At 36.3% G+C, this 26,658-nt stretch overlaps 1 protein-coding gene across 1 annotated transcript in view; it reads left to right on the top strand.

Annotated features, from left to right (window-relative positions):
* LOC140157152 (guanine nucleotide-binding protein subunit beta-1-like) overlaps positions 1 to 26,133 on the top strand; it is a 61,211-nt gene extending 35,078 nt beyond the window's left edge. The window contains 8 exon segments of the mRNA XM_072180239.1: positions 3,847 to 3,992; positions 11,715 to 11,778; positions 12,586 to 12,748; positions 14,901 to 14,967; positions 15,751 to 15,830; positions 15,833 to 15,951; positions 16,960 to 17,176; positions 19,102 to 26,133. Coding sequence (XP_072036340.1) covers positions 3,847 to 3,992; positions 11,715 to 11,778; positions 12,586 to 12,748; positions 14,901 to 14,967; positions 15,751 to 15,830; positions 15,833 to 15,951; positions 16,960 to 17,176; positions 19,102 to 19,208 — 963 coding nt within the window. The 3' untranslated portion in view covers positions 19,209 to 26,133.
* The last annotated feature ends 525 nt before the right edge of the window (positions 26,134 to 26,658 follow it).

The raw sequence follows: 26,658 nt of genomic DNA, 5'->3' as shown, positions 1-26,658 counted from the left end.
AAATAATGTTATCTTTCTGGGAACAAATAACAAGCAAATTTGTGCATAAAACAAAATAAAAATGACAAAATGCACTTAATACAGCAATTTTGGTGACAAATGCTGTCATTATTAATTGCATTCTGAAAGATTTTGCACTACTTTTCAAGGTGTTCTGAGAACTGCCCTTTTCTGTACTCAGCATTATGAACAGAATCCTTATCAATCTTAAAAGACTTTTAGAAGAAAAACAGGTTTTATTGCTACATTTCATATTCAGTGCCAGCGTTGAGCCCCCTAGATTGCTTTCAAAATTATCCGCAGGAATTGAGGACATATCGCAAGAACGGTGCCAAGGATGTTAAAATGTGTGAACAAAGTGAACATGTTTCATAAAATATAGCGGGCCGGGGTCGCTGTATTTAGGACACACAGAATTGGCTCATTTGAAAACATTTCTGGAAAAACATGTAGAATGAAAATTAAAGTTAAGCGTGGAAATCGGAAAATGTTCAGTATTGAAAAGTTTGTATTACATGACATTTAAACATCCCATGAGTGTACCGGTAAATAAACCCAGCATTAATGTTTCTTGGGCAGTGTTTATTCAGAATCAGTTAAAAATTGTAGGACCCACTTTCATTCAAACCTGTTTTATGGGGGGGGCACCTGTGCACAATTTGATACAGAATTAGAATTGATCATATTTCAAACTAATTCACAAGTCTCGTCCATATATTTTAAAATGGACGTGCACAAGCACAATTATGGTCATGATCATCATCTTCAATACGGTACATATATGCCCTTTGTAGTATTGCCGATCGTCATTTGAATAACATTTAAGATGCATTTTAAGGCCTTTATTATATAGTGGAAAAAAAGTGTATTACATGTACTAAATACAAAATTATACAAAATTAAAAAAAAATTGAAATTATACAAAATTGGATTATTTTAATTGTATTGTAGATTGGCAAACCCTGCAACATGCATGGAAACAAGAGATGGGATCATCCAAATTAAGCAAAATAAAAAAAATGATATTAAAAAAAGGTTCTTTCCTTCACGTCCTTTTGCACGTCCTTGCGTTGCCAGGACATTGCAACTGGCTGCCATGTTGCGAGCCTGACGTCAGCAAGTGTAAAAGAGATAACTGCTTCTACAGCTTGCCTGCCTGCACGACCATACATATTACATGCAGCCAGCCAGTGAGCTAGTCAGCCAAGCTAGTTTGATGATGAGCACAACAAGAGTGTAGTAGTAATAAACCGCACACATACTGCACACTACATGTACCTAGATATCCAGCACACATACATACGCCAAACCTACCCACTAATACTATAGTAGTACTACATGTGATCGCTGGCATACTCTCACATACACTGGTACACGCACACAGCCATGGTGAACTCGTCAATGTTATTAATATGCGGCTATAATTTTGCAGTGAGGTTATTTTTCGTAACAGTGCATAGCCTTTGTGTGATCTGTCTGTAGGGGTGTGTGTTTTGTCATCTTTACCACACCCAGAATTTCTTTAATTTCCTCTTTTTTATTAAATATATTTAATGGGTCAAACAATTGTAAATGTGTATGATATAAAAGGAAAAAAGTCGTGAGGATGGGTGTGAAATGTAGCTTGGTCAGATTTGAACACGCACACACACAAAACGAGTCGATGGATAGCTAATGAAATTTTATTAAAGCTGCCGTGCTCATGTATTAGAGAGACAACAATGACGGCAGCAAGCATGATGAAATTGTAATAATAATGGTTTGAGGGACTGGTAGCGGTGTTGCATGGCAACACAAAGACATTTGAGTAGAATTAGTATTGGTTATTGGTCACTCTTTTTACAAGTTGACTTGCCTGGCTTGATAGATGTATAAATGATATACATGCAGCTTGTGCATGTGTATATGTCAAGGCAGCCTGCCGGGCATGGACAAAACCACTGTCATTGTCAAAGATGATTGAGGACATTTTGAGTATTGATAAATAAGTAGACAATTATTATTACAAGGATGAGGAGGAAGTTTGCATTTTTAGCAAATGGAGTTGAGTACATGCAGGATACATCTTAGTTTTCTGTATAATGTCGTTATCAAGTCACTATTTTTTTATCATCGGCAAATTTTAATCACAAAACTACATAAAAATTAAAATTGGATTTCTCCTTTATATTTTAATTGTAAAACACAAAAGAATTTAGTGAATATAAAAATAACAATAGCACAGTTGTTCAAGATCACATCACAATGAAATTATACAAATTGCGTAACAAAGACCATTTGAAGCCATACAATGCTCACGCCACTTTGCATAATTATTACATGGCAAATTATTGACTAGGATTGCTTTTTAAAGTAGTAGTAAATCTTTATTTTTTTTATAATGATTTGACTATTGACAAGAGTGTCAGTCTGTTTTGAACAAATGTTGTCAGTTTAGCACAATATTTTTAACGGTACAACATTTTTCAATTTGAAAAGAAATAAGTTAAAATTGCATTCATGTAATCATTGTGAAATTTACAACATTTTCTTACACACTTACATGCCTATATTTCCGTGCCCGAAAATTTTGAAAATCATGTCACATGCGAAATTGTCATACATGTACACACAACATACAGTATTCACTCCTTTTCCCACCAAATCCACTTGATTGATTAAGAGGGGGTTTGAGATATCAACTCCCTGGCATGATGATGTCCGTTGGGGCAGGGCATATTTAGGTGGTATTTGGCATAGCAAAATGCTATATTGTAGCTTCTTATTCTGAACAACGTGCTATTTCAGTGTGAGGTTGTGTAGACAGTTTTTGCATTGTAAAAGATATCTCTAGCTTTCATGGGAAGCCTGAAAATGGTGCGCAATAATATTCTACCAAGATATGCCCTGCTATTGAGTGAAATCTAAACTCCCCTTTAACTCAAGTGGAACAGGTGTGAGTACATCAAGTGAATAGATAATGGGCTATTCCAGATGAAATCCATACACCCCCCCCCCATCCCTGGAAGGCATGACTTTATTCGTCCACACAGGTGTAGATTTCAAATGTACACATGACACAGTCACCTGACCAGAGAACCCCATTTAAAATTCACACTCCCTGTGTGGAAGATTAATGGGACATGTAGTCCGTTCAGGTAACCCCATTTGAAATTTGCACTCCCTGTGCGGAAGATTAATGGGGTGTATGGATTTCAACTGGAATAACCTAATAGAAGGTGAAGGGTGACTGAATGTAAGATGGGATGACATGTTGTGGTGTGATGGATGGATGTTGAGTGATAAAGTGTGTAAAACAGTACATATCACTATCAGTTGGTGATACATTTTATGTGTTATCATGCAGTTTGTGTAACAGTAATTATTATGGACCATATCTCTTGAGTTGATCTTTCAATGTCCAAAACTACATACTTTCTCAATTTCAACAAGAATTGCATCTAAATTACCCCATGTACATGTACTTGGTTTCAACATATTATTGCTGGCATGAAATAGTCAAAACACTAGTTGGTCTATGCGTCATTAATTTGCGTCCGTCATGGAACATTGGTACATGTTCAGTTAAGGGGACAACAACACACACATGTACAACGCCTCTGGAATCTTTGCAGCTAACCAACCAATTGAGCTTGATAATGACCGAGTAGACTGCATCTTACGCTATGTACACAATGGTACATTCCATGATGGCCACAAATAATTTGACTCTTAGTTTTGACCGTGAGTGCAAAAAGGTTGCAAGACATGTGTACATGAAATGTTGCTCTAGATCTTATCTAATACAATTTCTATATATTTTTTTTGTTCTTGTTTTTTCTCTTCAATTTCTCTAACTACGTACAGGATGCAAGAAAAGCAGTCATGGACACCCAGTTAGCACAAGTCACATCAAGTATGGAACCAATTGGTAGGATCCAAATGAGAACTAGACGAACACTTCGGGGCCACTTGGCCAAGATATATGCCATGCATTGGGGTTCCGATTCAAGGTACGTGCCACAGCGGTGGCGCTTCTCTGCTGCGTGTCTTTAGTTACAGCAACATGCACCCATGTGTGTACAGAAATAAATGCTTTTTCATTACTTGTAGTAATGGAAGAGAGATCCCCAAGTTTGGGGGTGAGCTAAATTCTGAGCGCATTGTTATGTGCGAGTTGCTGAACTAATTTCTCGCAGCAAATTTTTCAAATTTAAAAGTTGGGAACAATTGAAAAAGGGGGGAAATTAAGCTGAAATACTGTTGTATACTAGCAGTGAGCTATTGATATTTGATTGAGCTAAAATACTTCTTCAGAAATTGAAATGAGTGATTTTGCTTCAATCAAATGCTAGTCGCTTACAACTGCTATTGGCTTGTATAGAAAAAGTCTTTACTTGGGACACAAAACTTGCCAGTCTAGAAAAGAACATTGCAGAAGGATATAATATATGCATGCTTTGAATGCCCTCTTCCACTTCATGATAACCACAAAATGCTGTTCCTGACTTTTCTCCATCTAACAATCATGCTGATCAAAGGAAACAAACAGAAACCTTACAGTGGTTATAGCTTACATTAATTAGTGATAAGGTGAAGAAACCCTGCCATGACTTTACTGAATGCGTCAAGTCGCTTTTTACCTGGAATGGAACGAAGCTATTGGAAGAAAGTCATTGACCTGCGAAGACTTATCTTGTAGGAAGCCTTAAACAGGTTGGATAATTATGTCAAAGAACACCGACAACATGTTTCTTGTTCATGTTCCAATTTGCAGAAAACTATATTCTACATGTACCCAGTAACTACCCACGCTGCGTTTTTCCCTGTCAGTTGTGACCATGAAAACATGTTTACTAGAATAGAAGGATGTACACCATACATTAACATTTTTATTTTCTTATCATTCATGTTTTCAAAACTATTCTAATCCAAAATCTGTACTAGACTTCAATGGTATATTTTTACACAATAAATGTGCATGGAGTAAACAACCTGTATACATGTATGTTCTACCTCTGCTTTTAAATGGTGAAACCTATAAAATGAATTTCCAGTGGAGCCAGTTTTTCTGATAGGTTTGGTTTCCAAGAGGTCAAAATAAATGTAATCAAATTATAGATGGTTAATCTATGCATGCAGTTATTCATCAATTCATGATGTTTGGGTCAGATATAGTTGGGCGCAATGTATAATTTAGGTCATTTTTTGAGAACAAATACAAAATATGGTTCAAGCATGCATTTAATTTAAACGATTCACCAATCTTTGCACAAGAACAAATGATAATGAGATCAATTTAAAAGGAATACTCAGAAATAATTAGGGTGATTACGTAATGCAAAAAATGAGGGCAGTTATCGTAGCAGGGTGTCAATATGTATTTGTTCTCTTTTGAATCTGTTTAGTCGTTTAATTAAACCTCAATTTGTGAGAAGTTTATTGTACACAATCCAACATATCTTGTCAAGATCGGGGTTGTGACTATGCCGGTCGGCGCTAAATGGCAGTACCCACCACTAGCAGTTACTGACCGGCACTCAATAAAATTAAGCTTCCTTCCGACCGGCACAAATTTGAACAAATATTGTATGTACAGAATTTAGTAAATAAATCTAGGCAAAATCGGCTATTTTTCATGTATGCAATTTGCAACGATGTATACTGCTGCCGTACATTCACTCAATTGGTCACGGCAGCCATTGTTGTATCGCAATTTCGTCAATAGGTGGTGCACTAACACATGTCCCAGTCGGGTGTAAAAATTACCCGGTACTAAATTTAGGCTGGTCACAACCCTGGTCAAGATGATCATTTGTTGTCGGAATTGGCCAGTCAATGAGTATGACCTTTCTCACCGTATAAATGAAGAACATGCAAGATTAACATTGAGCATCAAGATAATATACAGGGGAAGCTAGTAATGAGTTTGAACGCAGTTGGGATAAATAATTAGTCACATAATCCATCAAATGGATTGACTTTTTTGTTGGCGACGTGTGAAGGACAAGTTCGTAATCAAGAAATAGCGACACAATCTTCTAATATTGGTTGCCAAGGCCTATAAACATTTTGTTGCTTAGTGGGAAAAACACAATATATTAAAAAAAGAAAACTCCTTCTAAAACAATTACGCTTTTGTCTGTAGAGGAAGGATTTTGGGTCTATTTCATTTGTTTCAAAACCTAGGACCCAATCATTGTTGTTGATTTGGACATTAGTTGCCATGGTTATGAAAAGTTATGGAGTAACAAGAGGTACTTCCCAGAAAAATCCAGGGGACTGTTTCCTTTTTTGTTTTTACCCCAAACCAAAACATATTGATACAGCCAATTTATAGAAGTGTTTATTTGTGCACCCAAAACAGAAGAAAAATCATATCACTCAACCTGTTTAAATAAAAGTTTCTCTAGTATAATGAGCAAAAAAACCCAACCAAAACATATAAAAACCCAGAATCTTTCCAGTTGAATGTTCTTCTTCTCAAGCGTTCTTCAGAGTCTTGTTAGTAACCTGTAATGTTACAAGTCACTGGATAAGGTTTTTTCTAATCACAAATCAGGGAGGTTTGACAAAGAAGTTCAGTTTGCAATTTTAAATTGCTCATTAAGAAAAGCAGAAAGGAAAATGAACTAGTTCTACTTTTGAAATGAACATACTCATGAAATGTCAAGGAAGCTTTGTTTGGAATTAAAATACATTTGGAAAGAAACAACATGATTTTCATGTAGGGAATAATTAGCATACTGTAAAAGTGGTTATTTTCGCATTTGTAATTTTTCATATTTTCTGATTTATAACTAATTTGCTCACTTTTAAATTGCGATTTGTATGTTTTCTTAAATAGACCTACTCATAAAAGAATACATTTGCACATTGTTTTTTATCGCCATAGCTCTATGAAACGCGAAAATTAATGTTACTCGAAAATAGCCACTTTTACGCTACATGTACTTGTATGTAGTGCAATGTCTGATATTGATTGAAGGTACAAATGCCAGGCTGGCATATTAAATTTGACTTTCAAGTGTAGAAATTTCTAGAGGACATATCCCTTCCTTGTGTGTCATCTTTTTCCTCTGACGTAGCTCGGTGATACAGAACAGGGACCCCCCGTTTTATGTCAGCTTGTTAGCCTGGGTTCTCATATAGTTGTCACTTGAAATATAAATTCATTATTTATTCAAGGAACTATATTTTTTTTCCGTGATTTTGTGATTTCAAAAACTTGACATGGCCCATGTAGAGGGTGGTTGCCTTACAGCATTCAGATTGGGATGTCGGTTCAGTCTGGGTGGTGAATTATAGAAGTGATAATCATAAATTTTTCATGGAATTGGTACCATGAAATACATTGTCATGTCTTGTGCAGCAGCTGTGTAAAATATGTACCGTATTCATTCCATTGGGCACTCGTTGGGAGTCATTTTAGGTGGGCGCTTATATTTGTCCATTGTTTACAGTCATCGAACCTTCACTATTATACAATCTGAACTTAGTGCCACCAATTTTATGTCCTTTTTGTTGGTGGGCGACCACAGCAAAAAACAACATCAAGAAATATGATGTGGTGGTCAAAATCGCTGCAGAATTTTCATTTTGACATGAAAAGTTACGAATATTTTTATCAAGATCCACTTAAAGTTATGAATATTTTTAATCAAGATCCACTTGTGAATGTAATATCCACTATTGACAATTCGAATTATGGGGGATATTTAGCAGAGAGTTAATATGAGCTTTTCTGTTCAGGCTAAATTAACATTAATTTTACGCGGCAGGTAAGCTTTTACCTAGCAGGTAAGCTTAAAGGAATGGGAAAGTTACTGGATGGCAGAGCCCTTATAGGGAGGGGCATTATGGGTGTTGAATGGAATGAACATGGTACATGTATTTCTTTTTTGTACGAACTGCTGTTGTTTGTCCTTTTAAAACTAACAAAATACTACTAGAAAAAATTCTTTTATGTCTCATTAACGCTTGTTATCTCAATTGCTCTTTTTTCATCACTTCGCTGTCAATCTATCTATCCTCCAACAGTGCAAGGTACGGTAGGCTACACATTTGTGTAGATTTTTTTGTGTGTAAATTTTATTTCTATATTGGGAATACACAAGATGCAGCAGCCTTGCTGTAGTCTCTTCGTTTTGACCACACTCACTTTGTACATGTCCAAACATCAAAATGTTTGTGGCAATATAAATTTCTGTGATGTCTAGTCAGAAAATCATAGGTAGTGGGAATTAAAACTAATTACGTTATCGCATGTGTAGAATTTCTTACTGTTTGCGGTGAACCCGATAACCTGTTCCAAGTTCCAAGTTCCACACACATGTTTAATGGTTAAACTTGTGCTATTTAGGCAAATACTAGAATCTAGTTGAAGCTACCATGCACAATCTTGTGCTCGAGAGATCCATGATAATGTGATGAACAACATCTTCTTACTCTCTTTTGTACTAAAAAAATCAGTAATTGGTATCAGTAAAATTTGCTGTTTTTCTTTAAGGTTTAAAATGATGTATAGTTTAGTGAATCCCTTGGTGATGGTGTTCTATTTAGCTAGCACGGTTACACATTGGGCTATTCCAGTTAAAATCCATACACCTATGGAAGACAGAAATTCATACACCCCCTATGGAAGACATGACCTAATATCCCACAGAGGGTGTAGATTACAAATAGTCATTCTTTCAGGTAACCCCATTTGAAATTCTTACTCCCTGTATGTAGGATGTCTTCCACAGGGGGTGTATGGATTTCAACTGGAATAGCCCATTATCAATTAAGAAATGGGACATTTTGTCCTATAGTCTAGATAGATTAGGCCCTTGTGATATACACACCCAGTGAATATTTCCACTTAGTTGAATAGTTAGAGACCTCTTTACAAATAGGAGAAAACACATGTTCCTAGATAGTTTCAAATAATGAGAACAGCGTTTAGAAAAATTTGAGTTTTCTTTTCCACCTTGCACATTTTTAACTTAAAAATAAAGCTTTAATACAAAGTGTTTACTTTAATAAATGGGAGCGATTACCGAATAGGGTGCAACTCTACTAGTCTTATACAAGACTGCCCTACCTAAACCCTAAACCCTAACCCTAAAGCAATTAGCACCCTATTCGGTAATTGTACCAATAAATGTACACTAGCTTTCAGAGAAGAACGGACATGCAGAGACATGGGCTAGTCTTTGTGTGTGTTCCTTTTGTGACACCAAGTTCATGAGTGCGGACCGCAGCGTTGATTGTTGTTGTTGTGATTGTGTGACAATTGTCATCCAATTGATTCACCAATCAGAACCCCACTTTCATATTTATGCTCTCAAATGATAAAAAGAAGGGCTGTTCTTCTCTGCCTGCAAGTGTAGATATTATTTGTAGACATACTGAGTGTTGGTATGACTTTCATTTGTTTTGATTACTGCGTGAGTTTTAATAATGTGGTGTTCTGTTCAGCAGTGTTTGCATTCAACTTCATGCATTTTGATAATATAGATGAAATAAAAACGATGCTGTAGTATGTTTAACAAAGCAAATATGCCGATCAAAGCTCACATTCTAAGTTGTAGTCCATAGACATCTAGTCATGCTAACATTCAGTAGTCTTACAAAGTCGAAATTTGCATGCTTTCAAAAATAATCAAATTTTATGCACTTGCAAGGGAGGACTTTTTGTATCAAAATTGGGAAAATATGACAAGTTTTCAAAACAGCTTGTGTGTGATTTAGATATTGATACTAGTAAAAATAACGATGAAATGTATTATTTTCTGTATATATATCTAATAGCTTTGTGTTTTACGTTTATTTCCCCATTTGCCGACTATCATTACATCATCAGTTCAAGGTACGGTAGGCTTCGTCCATGTTATTCTTTTTATACCACCACTTTTTCCAATCCCCATAACTTTTGTTTGTTTTAATTTGAAGCAAATAATGGTGACTTTGGTTCCTTGTGATGCCTCACCTTGTTCCATTCGTAACATAATAATAGAATGCCAATTAAGAATCTTACGAGATGTGGTGCACCAAATGACTGGGTTGAACTTTTTTGATTTGTTTGTTCCTGTTTTATTCCACTATATACTAATAATTACTTAACATGTTACTTGCATGCCATGATGTTTTTAAAGGATGGTGCGCTCAAAGTTCTAAGTCACTGGAGTTATACACATCCACGTATGTCTTGTATGATGCAGCTAGTGAGCGACGTCTTCACCATGTTAGCATAAAACAAAACTTAAAAAACCATTTTAAAAGATATTAAGTACACACATACCTTTGTGGGATATGTTGTAGAATTACAATTTGCCATATTTCTTTCTCAACATTTTCATGAATCATCTCAATTTTGTATTATTTTTTGTCATTTAATAATTGACTTACACTGAACAGCAAGTAAGTCGTCAAGATGGGTCTTGTAAAAACTCTTGTTATATTACAGTGTCCTATTTCTCGGTGTATTCTTTCTTTAGTTAACAATTTACAAATACGATCGATGGTTAAACTGCAATCTTAATTTCTGAACTGCACTCGTGTTGCTTAGTTAGTGACCAACTGTCGATCTACGAGCATTTCTCTCTCTCTCTCCAAATATTGCACCTGGTGTCCCAAATGAACTATGTGTACATGTTACGTATTGTATACAGGCAGATAAATCGGTTCTCTGACATCATACGCTTCATACATGTGGCACGGAACTGCGACGCACCACGTGGCCATAGATATTGTCATGAGGATGGAGTATATTTCCCTGTTTAACACTCTTAACACCACATGTTATGTCATGCAGGTGGACCCCACCCACTCAATGCACCGTTTGTTATAGTTATGATAGTTTATTCAATCTGTGAACGAGCAATGATTAGAAATTTTTCTTGGTGTATCTATAGACGGATTTGATGTATCACGAATTACATGTAATTAGCTTGTCGTTTTTTTTTCTCTCACTATAATTATCTGCAAGGTCACTAATAAGCGCACCAGAAAATAAGATTGCTGTAGTTCCTATTATATATTTTCTATTACTTTTTCTTATTACTATTATTACTATTAATTAAAAAGTGTCAACTCGTCGCATGTTTTTGCAGCGCCAGTTTCTATTAGCATTGTAGTGAACCAAATCTTTGCCTCTGGTTGATATATATCAACTAGCTCTTACCTATTATATCCTTTATACACCTTATCACCACTTGTCTTTTTTAATCTCAAACTCTCCGGTTTTTAAAAATTGGAAAACATTACTGTTCTGTCACTTTGCTGTTTCTTTCAACTTTACTTTTTTTTTTTATATTGCCTGCTGTATAGATACTTTTTTACTATGTAGTTATATACATTTTTATTCTATTTCTTAATATAGTGAAGAGAAAAAAGATTTAGTGCCTGTGTTTCTTTGATCACATGGACTCGAAAGTGTCAAATTTGTGATAAACTGATCCAACCAGTCTAAAGGAGGCAGTGTTGAAAATTGAGTTAATATTTCATTGACTTGCTGACCAAGTGTGCTGTTGCTCTGTACATGCTTGGTTGTAACTAGAAAGTTATGAGCTTTATAAAATCAATTTTCGTAAATGCTAGTTTTTGCGCCCTATTTTGAGCCTTTATACCACTTTCACAAGCTCCATCTTTGGCCTGGCTGGATCAGAATGTGTCACAGGTATGATCCTTTTTTTTTACGAAATAAGAGGCCACGATATAAATTGTGTTTGTTTTGTGTTGTTTGATTTCAGAAACCTTGTAAGCGCATCGCAAGATGGGAAATTGATAGTATGGGATTCATATACAACCAACAAGGTGAGACGACCCAAACCCCACACTGGGTGCTTCCCCCTGGATTGGGTGTGCCCGGGTGCAGGTGACACGTAAAGCACCCCGTCCGAACCTTGACAAAAGCATTAAGAGTTAATGGCAGCCATGATGAAGCTGCTTCATAAGGAATGAAGAAACCTGTCCTGAAGCTATTGGGCAGAAACCATGTTATATCAGCAGTGGAGTAGTGCCAAGTTGTACTATTTTTTTTTCAACTTCCATGTTGTACTATTTCTCAACTTGAGATTGAGACATGTTCCCATAAAGTAGTATTCCAAGATGAAGGGATATGATATCACGATCATATAAAGTCTGTCCACTTTGAAGTACGAAGTAAGGTGCGCACATTGTGAGTAAGCGTATAGTGCGTCGCGTATTAAGACGCTCATGCATTTTGAATTTTGACATTACGGCGCACAGAAACTATGTAGTTTACTGCATACTTTACTTTGTACTCCCAAGTGGACAAACTGTACACTAAATTTGTTTTGTGCAATGTTTCAAGTCAAAGAAACATGCATGTGACATGGACACTTTCTATCCGGTATGAACATTTGTCGAACTTAATTGCTTGAGCATTTCTGTCCAGATCAGGAAGGTTAAAGTGTTTAATATTTGCAGCGAATTATAACATTTGTATATACAGGAGCTTGTTATAATGGGGTGTTTATCTCATAATGATGATTTACATGCAATTAGCCTTCACATATACTGGAACTAGTTCACTTTCATTGCAAGGGTTCAAATGATTAACCCGTCTCCTGTGTTTTAATTTTCTTTTACGCTCTCCAGGTACATGCAATTCCATTGCGTTCTAGCTGGGTAATGACCTGTGCCTACGCCCCGTCTGGTAGCTTTGTGGCCTGTGGAGGCTTAGACAATATCTGTTCAATCTATAGTCTCAAGACCAGAGAAGGCAATGTACGCGTCAGCAGAGAACTCCCTGGTCATACCGGTAAGTTTATCAATATCCCCCCACTATGTAGATTCTTGACACTATGTAGATTCTTGAGCACTTTGGCAAAAACCATCAGGTGTCAACAATTAACAATTTCAGTTAGCAAACAATATTTCCATCCTGGTACTCTCCTGTTGAACAATATCTCATGCCAACAATTTCAAAAAAGTTGCTAGCCAAGAATGATCTTCTTTCCAATGGTACCATACATGAATCTCAATATGACAATCGATGTTAAAAAAGTTAACCCTAAATTATTGAGTATGAGTTAAGATACCCAACACATCAAAAGGTCACATAATTAATGGTTTATATATTGGGGGTTGAAGAACTGGCATGAAAGATGTCAGTGTTATTATGTATTGTTGGTCCTGCCCTTACTCTGCCCAACCCATTGACTGGATTTCCTATTGAATTTAGGTGCAAAACAACAGCAGGAAATTAACTAAGGGGCCGGTAGTACAGGTGGGTTGTCAGAACAAAACCTTTATACAGGCACACTGAAAAAGAAAATGATCGTCAACGATGTTTACCTTTTTGCCTTTAACTGATGTTAGTGCTCCCACGTACTGAACTGTTTTGAAAGTAAAACTTAAATGTCAGTGAAAGCCAGTTTGCAAGATATAATTATGATTGATATTTGCATTTGACCTGGATTATGCATGATCCAGGCCTCACTGTTTGTCTTGTATGCACCCAATCCTTGTATGAAAATCATTGGGGGAATTTTGGTTGTAAAAACATGTCTAAACACATCCACAGGATTATTATTATATTTTTCTGGTGTTGATAATAATGTATATTTTGCCTAGTTATTGTTATAAAATGATTGTTATCATTACATCACCAGCCTATTTTAGTACAAATCTTATCTTGGAAGGTTATTTATAGTGCACCGAAAAAAACCATATCAGTTTGAAATTCACAGACATGTGCCAGGTTTTGTGGGAATGGGACCCAAAATGTGGTCGTATCTGAGCAATGTATATTCTTTCACCTGCTATATGAAAACTTTCAAATGGTAGCCAAGTTCAGTTGAGTCAGATAGCCATATCCATAACTATGCAAACATGTTGACATGTTGTACCAGGAAGTATAGGAAAAGGACTTGTAAACCGCGCTGCAGTGATTACTTCCCCTTTGTGTGCAGTGTCTAAGGGACTAGCAGTCATCAAACATTTTTATTGACATGAAAATTGAGAGGAATGGAAAACGGATCTGGCAGCCACCCACAAAAAGATTACTCGGCAAACTTGACCTGCACTTGTGCATTGTGAAGACTTAATGTTATCAGGGAGATGATGCTTGGGGATAGTTTTTATGTAACGGGAGGTGTTTGTTTTGGTAGGGACCACAGGTTGAATTATAAAGAAAACAACCTCCAAATACATATACTTAAAAGAAGATTGTTTGAAACCCACTCTTTTATTATGAATAAAAAGCGAAATCCCATTAACGTGATTTGCTGCATTTTGCGTACTTGGGAGCCGATTGGCTGCTCATAAGATCTGCCGATAGTCTGCAACAGTAGTAAGGCCCGCCCAGTTGTCAAGTTGTGATGGTGAGCATGTACTGCTAGTAAAAGGGATATTGTTTTTTAGTTTACCGCATACACAGCATCCTTCCACCAATAATTTTATTGCAAATAACGTACAGGCAAACATGCTTTTTAGTAAAACATTAAAGGCCCATTCAGTGATTTGCTCACCTGGACGATCGTAAAAATCATCAAAATTCAGATTTTGGTACCTATGTTATTGTCATAGATGTGCTAACGTAGCCTGCTAGTGGTTCAGCCGAAAGCTGTATATTTAAGACAAAATAAGGCATTAGCTACATGTAATTTGAATGGGGCTTCAATTTCATCAATATTGCTGTTTTCGTTGCTTTTGGCCAAATTTTTAATTTTTAATTAAAAAAATACCAAATGACAATTTGAATGACTTGTCCTTCACTATTAGCAATTTATAAAAAAAAATTTTACACTTGGGATCACTGAAAGAGACTTAATACATGCATGTTGGCATCTCTCCCCCCCTTTGTTACTGGACAAAGACATTCAAATAACATACAGGAAACATTGTTTTGAATGCCACTAGAGACATTGTATTAATGAAACACTATGAACATTTTGTGTGTATCATTTCAGGTTACCTATCATGCTGCCGCTTTATCGATGACAATCAGATTGTAACCAGTTCAGGAGATATGTCATGGTAAGTAGTATGTAATGACAAGAAAAAACACTTCTGGACCAAAATTGTTATCATCATCTGCACTGGCATAGTTCACCAACATCTGTTACCCAATCAGAGCACAGACGGTGACCCGATCAACAGCCTTATCTTCAATATTTTTCACATCAAACCTGAAGCATCAAAACAAAGGTTTTTCTCATTACTCTATCAAAATTTAACACAGGAAATGATTAGTGAAGATGGTGTAAACAAAAACGGGGTGAATTGTGGTAACCGCAAGTGGAAGTACCGTATGTACCATCATATGTGACATTGGGATAAGCTTTTTGTTTCTGATAACAAAATCGCTGGAGCAATACAACAGATTTTCATTTCGTCCTTGGTAGGAAAAAACTCCATGCTTTTGTGGCTCCTGAACATGTTTAAAACAACAAAAAACTGCAAACAGGTTACATAGGTTTTGCTCTAAACATGTTCAGGGGCCAATGACAGATAGGAGGTTTTTTGTACCCAACGAAAATGTAACTTTAATATCATAACTTTATCAAGAGCCCACCAGAAATTGATCAACTTAAGCAAATGCGGCATGGGGTGCTAATTTAGGTGGAATGTGGTACATAAAAAGTACATCTATTGGAACAGTATAGCTATAGAGAGAACTCTGATTATTGAGTATGGAGAACTCTTTTTCATAAGTTCTGCATTTAAAACCCCAGTAAGACTTTGAGACGGTTCCTCTGTCAAAGTTAGTGGTATCCAGTTTTAGTAACATATTTCCTCTCAAATCTCTTTTGTCTTCAGTGGCCTTTGGGACATCGAAACAGGACAGCAAACAACATCTTTCACAGGTCACACAGGCGATGTAATGAGCCTGTCGTTGTCACCGATTTCCATTCGCTTGTATCCGGAGCATGCGACGCCTCAGGTAAGCTGTGGGACATTAGGGACGGCATGTGCAAGCAGACATTCACAGGGCATGAATCAGATATCAATGCTGTAACAGTAAGTAGTCAATCTCAGCCATGAAAATTTTCTGCTGATTTCAGCATTTTTTTTATTGTTTTCACTGTTTTTCAGCCTATTTTTGAATCAAATTCACAGAAAATGGTAAAAAAACATGGTTTTCAGTGTTTTCATGCCTGCAATCTGCGAAGGGAACGCTCACAAACCTAACAAAGTTTCTGCTATCTCGTATTATATCTGACAAATATTTTCCCAAATGCCAGATTTCCTGGTAAAGAGTTTTAACCTGTTGTACACATTTTCAATAGGCCTGGTTCATATTGTTGTTACACTCAGGCAGCAGATGCTCAATATTTATCTGTCAAGCTCAGAAGTCAACACGAGGTGATTGCAAAAAGCAAAGCAAATTTTATTTTCCTTGTTTACATATTTGACCACGGGATGTGGCCTTAATGCAGCCTGGGCTCAAGGATGCCGAGAGTTCTCCGTACAATTACATGCGAGGAAACTTGTATTCATATGTTATCATTTGCGTCACTGATAATATGTGACTCCTCGCCACAACTGAGCCCGGATGTCGTCAGTGCCACTATTGAGATATGCTCCATCGAACTTAACAATAAACAATAGGAAAGAAAGGATTTATTGACTGTTTTATTGATTTTTCACTACTTAAATGTCAAGTACTATAGACATGATATACATCATTTTAAAGCTAATTTCAAGCAGAATATTTTGGTTGAATATCTCAAAAATGATGATTGGCGACATCCGGGCTCAGTTGTGGCGAGGAGTCACATATGTGAATCTAAGCCTCCTGAAGAGAATTCTCAAGGTCCTCGCGTCAAAAGCGTAATCAGGTATACACAGTATCATATGTTGAATGTAAAATGGCAGAAGCGCTCTATGTAAGACAGCATAAGATGTAAGCAAAAACAGGTGCCTCAATGCCATGACGTTACTACAAACATCAAGCCAACTAACTAGAGATTTGATGATGCAAACTTTCCTAACACTTCAAATTTGTTTCCTTCTTCTTCCCCTCAGTATTTCCCAAGTGGCGCTGCCTTTGCAACAGGCTCAGATGACGCCACATGTCGGTTGTTTGATATTAGGGCAGATCAAGAGTTGAATCTGTATTCCCATGACAACATAATCTGTGGTATAACATCAGTTTCCTTCTCAAAGAGTGGGCGCTTGCTACTGGCAGGATACGACGATTTCAACTGCAATGTTTGGGACTCAATGAAAGGGGATCGTGCCGGTAAGTACTCAGAATTTTTTTGTACCGACTAACACCCAGCAAAAATAGGAGAACTTACATGTATCTGTAGGAATCTACTACTATTAACTAAATACACCCTTTATCCTTTCAAATTGGGCTATTCCTGTTGAAAATCCACACACCCACATGGAAGGCATGACCTTAATCTTCCACACTCAGTGAAGTGGGTGACTCCACCCCCTGTATGGGAGATTAAGGTCATGTCTGCCATAGGGGGTGTATGGATTTTAACTGGAATAACCTGTGATAGCCAAGTGTGATTTGCAGTGATAGCTACACTCCTACATTTGCTCCATGTATTAGTAAAACAAGTGGCCACCATGTTTTTGATCACTAATTTGTGGTATCATGACACGTTATACTAACTGCATGTGGAGCAAACTATAAGACATGTAAAAATCACTTACTTTAATGAAAAGTGATTGTTTTATTCTGCATCAAACAGATTATACATTGTGTACAGTTTATGTTTGTTAAATTTTAAAGTTGTGCGTCATCATACTTCATTCGAGTGATCAGTACCCCCATCATCCTCTCTGCTATTGGTAATACGGCTCCATCTCGTGGTGGTGCGTTCTTGAGGAGAGGGTCATTGACATGACTTAGTTAGTAGGTCCCCTCATGAATCCAAATTCATGAATCCAAATAGATTCTCTGATGATCCACCATGTTCTCATGATTATGAATATGATGACGGATAATTGACCTCTTAAGGCCAGAGTAATGGAAGACACATTCGTCCACGCCCGAATTTGAGATTTCTTGATATTTATCAACACTAAGATGTATTCTTTCACTTGAAACTGATAAAATACAACTTGTTAATATTTACACGTATTTTTGCTTGATTTATTTCACTCATTTCAACTCTAAAAAGTCACATGGCTCAAGACAGCTTAGTAAATTGGCGGAAATAATGAGTCAGAAATGCGAGAATGCGAAATATTGTGATTATTGCTACACGATTCGCGTCAAGGTGACGTGGCGCAACTCTGCGCGTATGTCTAACATAATCAAGGCGATTCGGTATGTTGTTAACGCCGCAAATGCGTGTAAACAAAACAAAAATTTGCAGTCAAAATGCCATTTAGATTTTTTAATTATTTTGAATTTTGGCGCACTAAAAGCAGACATTATATATTCATTGGTGCAAAAAGATGCATATTTAGACCATGCACCATTTTACAGCTTTTACAAGCGTGAAAGTCTTGCCATTTTAAAATATAAGGACATTTTGTGCATAATTTTGACATTTTTTTACTAAAACGTCGATTTCTCATAGTTCACTTTTGACAATATTGCACGATTTTTGTGACAAGATAACTCGAAAAATATGCAAGCAAAAGTTAACTTTTGCACTATCGTTTAGAGTACATCAAAGTCTAGGGAAGGTTTTCTCATTTTTTCAAAATATTTGTTTTAAACAAAAATATACACCATTATGTGCAATTTTAGCTGAATAAAGTGACAAAATTGCTTTTTTTCACGATGTTTATTTCAATATTTGAAAAAGAGACGAATTTAAAAAAATAAAAAACTTCCCTAAGTTCATGTCTCTTCTTCATAAAAAGCTAACTGAAATTTTTTATCTCGAACGGATTTTTTTAAGTTGTCACAAAAAATTGGGGTAAAAAGTGATTTTTGTGATTTTTTCAAAAACTCGAGATTTTGAAAAAATCTGACGTCACTATGGGATTTCTTGACTCATTTCCTTTCCAAAAATGTATAGTTTTATATACTTTGGACATACAATTCAGAAATAATGATGCTCGAAAATGTCCATGTTCTCTCCCATTACTCTGCCCTTAAAGACTTATTGAAGTTACCCAACAAGAAATGCCTTTGTATGGTTCTTTAATCATATTTCTAACTACTGTGTACTGTATGTTCTTTTCACTTTGCAGGTGTACTGGCTGGTCACGATAACCGTGTGAGCTGTCTGGGTGTAACGGAAGACGGCATGGCAGTAGCAACCGGATCGTGGGACAGTTTCCTTAAAATCTGGAACTAGCCCCCGCCTACCAGCCTGCCTGCCAAAACTTCCCCTAGCCTCTTGTTACCAGCCCCTCCCCCGCTTTCATTTTTTTGTCATGGACGATTGGACGGAGGTTCAATTCTACACACACAAGGAGTTTTTGAATGTATATCTTTAAAAAAAAATTACTACCAGCACATGAATTTATATACAGTGATTGGCTGTATGACGATTAACTTCACGTTGATGGAATAGAATAATTAAATTTTTAAAAAATAAACGAACTGAGCCTTCGGGCCTTTTGCATTTACTCTAAAAAACAACAAATGCATGGAGTTTTTAAAAAAGTAATAGGATGTGAAATGGTAGTGGTTATTTTGTTCTATGATAAGCTAGGTGTGGTGAGCCTGTCAACAGGACTTACATTGTGATACATTGGGGTTGGGTGGGGTGGGTGGGATATTATCAGGAATGATGTGAAGGGGAGTGGTTTTATGCTTGGATAATGTTGCGACCGCAGTTTGTGCAGAGCGAGAAAGGGGTAGGGGTTATATAAAAACATGATGCCAATGCAACTAGGCATTGTTTTTTTTTCTCTTTGTGATTTTTATTTTCCACACATTATGGGCCAACTTTGTTATAAATACTAATGCAACCTCTCTTTCTCGAGCTGCGCTGAATTGCGATCGAGGACTTTGCAGTTATAGGCGACTGTATAGCGCCATCTTCATGACTTCATTGTCCGATTATCCGAGCACACCTCCGGGCCACATCCTTGTGATAAATTTGGCTACAGCTTTGCAAACTTCTGCGAGAAGTGGGATTCCATGGTCGTCCCGAGGTTTGTAAAAACGTAGACTTCATTAATACAACTGGTCTGTTTGTATCGATATTACTACAGGGGAGGGGGGATTGTCTTTTTTTTCTCTTTAATTTGTATGATTCAATATTGCAGGGGGTAGTTGTTACTTAAAACCCTCTTGTGGAATTTTCCAAGATATCCTGTCCAGTTTGTGGGCCAAAATGTGTGGTGGTAGTAGTATATAAAATGATTCATAAAAGAAAAAAAAAATGACAAAAAAAAAATAGCTTTCCATCTCTTGACATTGCCGCTGGACTTCAAAAGATGCAACCATGTTCATATATATTTAGATATATATATACTTTCCGCTGCCTTTTTCACTTGGATCAACTACAAATATTTAACAAAAATTTCAGGTGGAAAATGTAGAGGCAAAGATGTGACCAAGTTTTTTAGTTCAGGTTTTCCCTTTATGTGCAACAAAAAATGTAGAAATTGTAAAACTCTGTCATTTGGTTGCATCTGGCAATCTTTGTTGGCCTTGTTTCAGTGTAAATAGGATACGACTATGAAATATATTTGTGTCCTCTTGAAGAGAATTTTGAAAAGGATGAAGCAATGCTATATATATATACAATTCGCCTGTACTTTGATTATATAATCGGAAAAAGGGTGTTTTATCGAGCTTGCTGATGGAAACGAGGCTAACAGAGTGGGGTGCAGTGGCAATGTCGGGCTATAGGATTGGTGCAATCACCAGTAAACTATTTTGCAGCACTTTGTTTTTTCTTCCGATTGGATTGAAATCGGGAGAAAACAATAGACTTGTTTGGTTTCTTTATTATTGTTTTGTTTTATTGCTAGGTCTGAAGCATGAAGGTTCAAAAAAAATATTTGCAAATTGTACATGTATATAATCTATATATTATACCTGATGCTCACAAAGAAAGTCTTTTTCACTTCCCGATCAGGTGGTCATGAAATTGAACACACGAACAAAGAGAGAAGGAAAATCAAAAATTGTTTTTAAAAAATCGTAGCGAGGTGGAGCGTATTAGCTCCATAAAATTTGGGTTGTTTTTTACTCTGAAGATTAAAAAAAAAGCAAGCAAAGAAAAAGTTTTGCCTTATATTATGAAATCATGTAGATTTGTAAAGCTAAATTTTTTCCAAGTGACAAGTGTTTAATAATATGCAACAAAAAAAGAAATTCCTTAATCAGGCAGTTGGGTTACTGGGGGAATAAATTTATGCTAATTGGGCAGTCCGTGAAAAAGTAGAAATACTAAGATTTCAAGATCAGGGTTTTTTTTACGAGACAGTACCTCGAGCCGATGTTGAAGGGGTCTTGCACAAAGGAATGGTTCACGGAGGTTGGTGCAGCGTCTAAATTTGCATCCACATTGGGAGCTGATGGTCTTCAGCAACAAAAGCTTCAGCAACGGCCTGTCAAACACGCCTTGGAAGGAATTGATGCGACGATGACGACAATTAGGATTTTTAAACTATATTCTATGGATCGCCACCTGTGTGCTTGAAGAGGATTAAGTACTCTTTCAAAGAATCTTTACATCATTTTAGCCCCAAAATATGTTTTGTATGTTTGGACTTGGGCAGCTTACATGTCGGGTATAGACCTTGTCATAAGAGTGGTTTTAACTGATGCAGCGGTAGCAAATGCACTCCACCTATTGTATTGTACATGCAAAGATGGCTCTTATGTAACAGCGTACTCAATGAGGTAGACAAAGAGGACCGACTCCGCCATGATTTTGTGTCGCTCTTGGATGTAACTTAATTTACCTCTGCATTATTTCAACATGTGCCCAGCTAACATCAATGTGTGGTGGTTTGCGTTCCTAGTGTAACGCTTTGTGCCAAAAAGTGCGCTAAGCCTTCACATGCTCATCTTATAGCCACAACCAATCGTTGGAATTCATGCTCTTGCCAATGAATGCCAGAGGTACATTAGCTGGGCTCCATGAGCGACAAACCAAGACTGTGCATTAACCATAGCATTATATACAATGCAATTTTGAGTCGGTTATCTCTGGGTATACCATCTATGGCAGCACTTCTGTTTGTAATAACAAATCCACTTGCGATTATCATTTTAAGTAGTAAGGTCTATGCCAGATTTTGTTAACTTTTTGTTGTTGTATAACACTGGTCACAATTTGGATGTCAATATTAGCCACTTATTAACTGCATTAATATAGTATACACAGAAAAAAAATTATTATAACTATGTATAGTGACGACGGTTTAAAAACAACCTTTCGTGTTTACTCAGTCATCATACACGCATTTTGGGTGGGGAGTCGTATTTAATAATAATGAATGTTTATAATTATGTAATTTGTTATTTTCACTGAAAAGCTATGCGTCATACGGAGCTTATTTGAAAAAGGAAAAAAAAAACAACACAAAATTGTGTTGAATGTTCTTAGTACTGTATTATGGGTTATGTTTTATCCCTGAAAGTTGATTTTTAAAATTCCCCTATCCACATGGGTTTGAAATGATTGGTTGATTTTGGTTACTAACGAGGCGACGGTCACCGCGTAACAATGTGTACGACTTTTATACAACTCAGGCTTTGCATCAATTTGGTATGTGTACGCCGCCAATCTTCCATAACATATTCGGGAACAAAGTTGGGAAATTCTTATGTGTTACGCCCCATTGCAGCAAATAAACCCTTCGGATATTGTGGGTGTTGAATTTTGATTTGATTTTACGCTGTCCGAATATTGTCAGGTATTTGGTCTTCACCAAGCGTTCTAGGATCTGATGCATTATGGGAGTTGGATAGTGTCGAAATGGTGACCAAATGTTATTTATTTTGTTTTTCATTCAACATAAAAAAAACCAAGCTATGATGTGTATTTCAATGGGGCACTTTGTTCACTATCTATTGAGGTAACTCAATATTAAATGCAGTATGTTGGTAGTAGGAAGCACTCAGTTTTGGCATAACATTTTTATGTTGTTATTTGGAAATAATTGATTGCTATGTAGGTGTCGTATGATTATTTTGCCTCACTTTACAAATAATTGTAGTGTATAAATAATGATACTACTATAAAGCCAGTTCACTGTGTGGATATACTGTTGGCAGACACTCGCTATTGCAGTGTTGGACAAGCTTATATAATGTCAAATCTAGCTGTGATAATAAATCCCTGTAAACCTAATTAACGGGACCAGTTATATAAGGGTTTAATGAACTCTAATTAGGCAACCTCGAAACAGGCTCCATTTGATTATAAACAAGAAGAGAAGTATCTTGCCATTTATTTGATAGCAATTTCCCCATCCGTGCTTGCATGTTATTGTCAACAAATTATCTGAGCCATGTCGTCATGTCTTTTTGTTTTTACGAGCACTCGATCGTAGAAAGAAATTTGACATGAGCCGAGATTTGCTGGAGATGTTTAGGATACAGCCTCCTTAGTCAAGCCAAAACAAACTATGCTAAAGAAATTTTAAATGGCTTACAACTATGTCATGATGAACTATTTAGTAGTTCAAAGTTGATTGGTAACTTGATGCATTGCAAGAGCCAGCTAACATGATTGGATTGCAAGTCAGCTTGTCTATTCACTTTTGGGTGTACAAAAACGATAAGTATTTTCTTAGTATTTTGTTCGTTAGCTTTGCTGCATCCCTCAAATCGCTCCGTTGTTGACTGAATGAGCCTGTTGCAGGATTTCTGATAAGCCTGTAAAAGCTGCAATAAATCACATCAAAACCACCTGCACATTTTATTTTGTATGTTTGCACTATGCCCTTAGGGGGAGAGGGACAATTGAAATTGATTATTATTTAAATATTTAATGTGTCTACGACATGATACAAAATATAGTGTCGTGGTTCTGTATTAATTGCTTTTATGACCTTGCACAGAGAAATAAAGATGTGTATACAAAGCATGAAGAAAAAAAAAATTGAAAAAAAATCCTAAAAAAAAAAAAAATTAATAACGGTACAGGATATAGCAGCGAAATTCTGCTCCATTTTCTCACCACATGGCGTATCTGATCTAGTGTACTTTTTGTATTATTATGGATAAGAATGATGGAGTTTTTTTGTGAATGTGAATTTTAGCCAATAGCATTTTATGTTGCCCTCATGTGAGCAAACCAGTTTTTTCTTCGACTTTGATGAATATCATGTATGTGTGAACGGAAAAAAAATCTGTATAAACTTACAAAACTCTGTGAATAGTGCTGTTCTTAGTGTTTCATGGTTTGATGATGAATGCGAGGTTTTTGATCAACTACCTTGTCTATAATATATTATGTATGTATAAGAACCATGGGACATTTTTTGTCTGAATTTTTTTCTTGTTTTTTTCTTTTCCTTTTTTTCCTGTATTTTTTTTCCAGTGTAATATGAGAACTGACGGCGTGTGTAAAACTGAATGTACGTTGTTAGTTTCTAATTGTGTATATAATCTTAAAAAAAAGAAAAAGAAAAAAAACTGGTACTGATAGTTATCTTGTAGGCATGTGACCTAACACTACAAAAACTACTCATGTGAAACCCTCGTGACGCAGTTCACCAATGGCCGCTTACAGAAGCAGCAAAAAGAGAAACTAGCGGTGTTTTTACTACGCGGTTATTACTTGTCAAGCCGCTGTAAGAGCACGGTTCGTTTTCGTTGCTGTGGATGTTGGATTTAGAGGTCAAATGGACAATGTCATCGGTCATTTTGTTGACCAGGAGGGCGCTTGTTTGTAGTGACTTTACAAAAACAAAAGCACTGTTGACCTTTTTGCCCCTTTTCCTTCTCTAATAAGCCTGGCTGCCTATGATGACTAACTGAGCTCTAGTTGTCTGCATAGCACAGACCTGATGGAAAAAAAATCATGTTATCGCTCCTGCCGCTTAATAACCTTGGGGTGCAGATGCTCGTCATGCAGACCACGAAGATCATGTCTGATTTTCAAAATAACTTGCTGAAAGCTTGAAATCTAAAACTATTAATAACTTGATCAACTTCGAAATACATAAATGGATGATGTGTGCTGCTTCTTTAAATTTCCCTGTGATTTTACTCTTTCTCTAATCTATCCCTAACAGAATTGTGCAATGACTGTTTTTAGTTAGAAATTACATTGAATTGGAATTAACTGAAAATTTAGGTTTGAGACCGGCAGTTTAATTAAAATTATTTTTATTACGTTTGAAAAGTAAAATATAAATGTCCTTTTAGTGACTTTCAATATTAGAACAGTGGCGGGCAAGGAATATCTTTGGAAGGGGATGTTACAATTCGGGCGTGGTGCGCACAGTCAACCCTGCTCAGCGGTTTTAGGCAGCCATTGTACTATGACGACCTTGAACAATTTGATCAATTCCCCCGAGTTTGTAATAACTTTTCAAATCTGTACCACAATAACAACAAATTAATGGATCCCCGAAGATACGTCCCTTTTACAACAAACAGTGCTGATTTGACTTGAAAAATCTGTTTTGCCTATGCCTTGTTTCTATATGGAATAAATAATTATTGTACAGCGCTTCAAAAAAGGAAAAGTAAAATATGTAGTTATAGTCCTGGTAGATTATATATTCAATTCCTCAAAGACAATTCTTTCTTCTGTCAAAAAAAGTTTTTTGAGAAAAACAAAAAAATGTCAAGAAATGTGCATCCATATTTTATCCTTTCGTTTCCGTGATGGGATGAAGTTGGTAAAAACTTGATTGAATCATGGAAATCCTCATATTTTGTAGTCAATGTATAGATTGTAGTGTTTGGTGGTAGCATTGTCTACCCCTGTTATTAATGACATAAAATAAACGATGCACACTCTTTGCTGGTATAAAACGTGGGGAAAGAAAATATTTTCCTCGTTTAGAACAATAGCAGAAACAACAATCAAGTTGGCGCTTTTTGAGGAAATAAAATTAAAAAAAACACAATTTTTTTGCAAAATTAGGCGTGCATTTATTATTAGAGAATACTGAAACACTGGCAACTTTTGGTCACGTGCACCAAAAAAAAGAGAGAATTTATAAATAGGTACTACATAAAAACTTGGTAAAGTCTTAGTTTTGTGTCTTGTATTAATGTGTTTGGAATGTGTATCACAGTTTCTGTATGATGGCAGTTGACGATAATAAAATTGTGTCTTTATCATAAAAAATATGCATATTGTAAGGCGTTTTCTTATGTGTAAGGACTAAGGAGTGATGAACTAAAACCTGGGCAGACTGAAACATCATGTTTGTTTGGCACTCCGGGAGGCAAAAAGTTTTCAAACTTGGTTTTATCATGTGCCTGGGTGCATACTCGGGAAAGCTGTTCTGAAAATAAAGCTTTGTGGCAAAACTCCTTCCATCCACTTAAGAATTCTGAGAACACATCAAAAAATAAACAAAATCACGGAGGGTTTCAACAAAAGCAGTTTTGACGGGATGCTCATCCTACCAAAGCATCCTGCCGAAAACTGCTTTTGTTGCAAACCCTCCTATATCAGAACTTTTTTTTGATGATTTTTTGATGTTTTCTCAAAATTGCTTAATAGTGGATGTAAAGGGTTTTGCAACAAAGCTCTTCAAACAGAGCACATGTACCAATATTGCGCTAGACAAAGCTGAGCACAATATTTTTCAAACTCATAGCGAGATTGATGAATTCTATTGTTTTGGAAAACATCCATCCAATTTTATTAT

This window comes from Amphiura filiformis, chromosome 7 (genome assembly GCF_039555335.1).
Source record: "Amphiura filiformis chromosome 7, Afil_fr2py, whole genome shotgun sequence".
Classification (NCBI taxonomy): domain Eukaryota; kingdom Metazoa; phylum Echinodermata; class Ophiuroidea; order Amphilepidida; family Amphiuridae; genus Amphiura; species Amphiura filiformis.
This window is presented reverse-complemented; position numbering and strand designations above follow the sequence as displayed.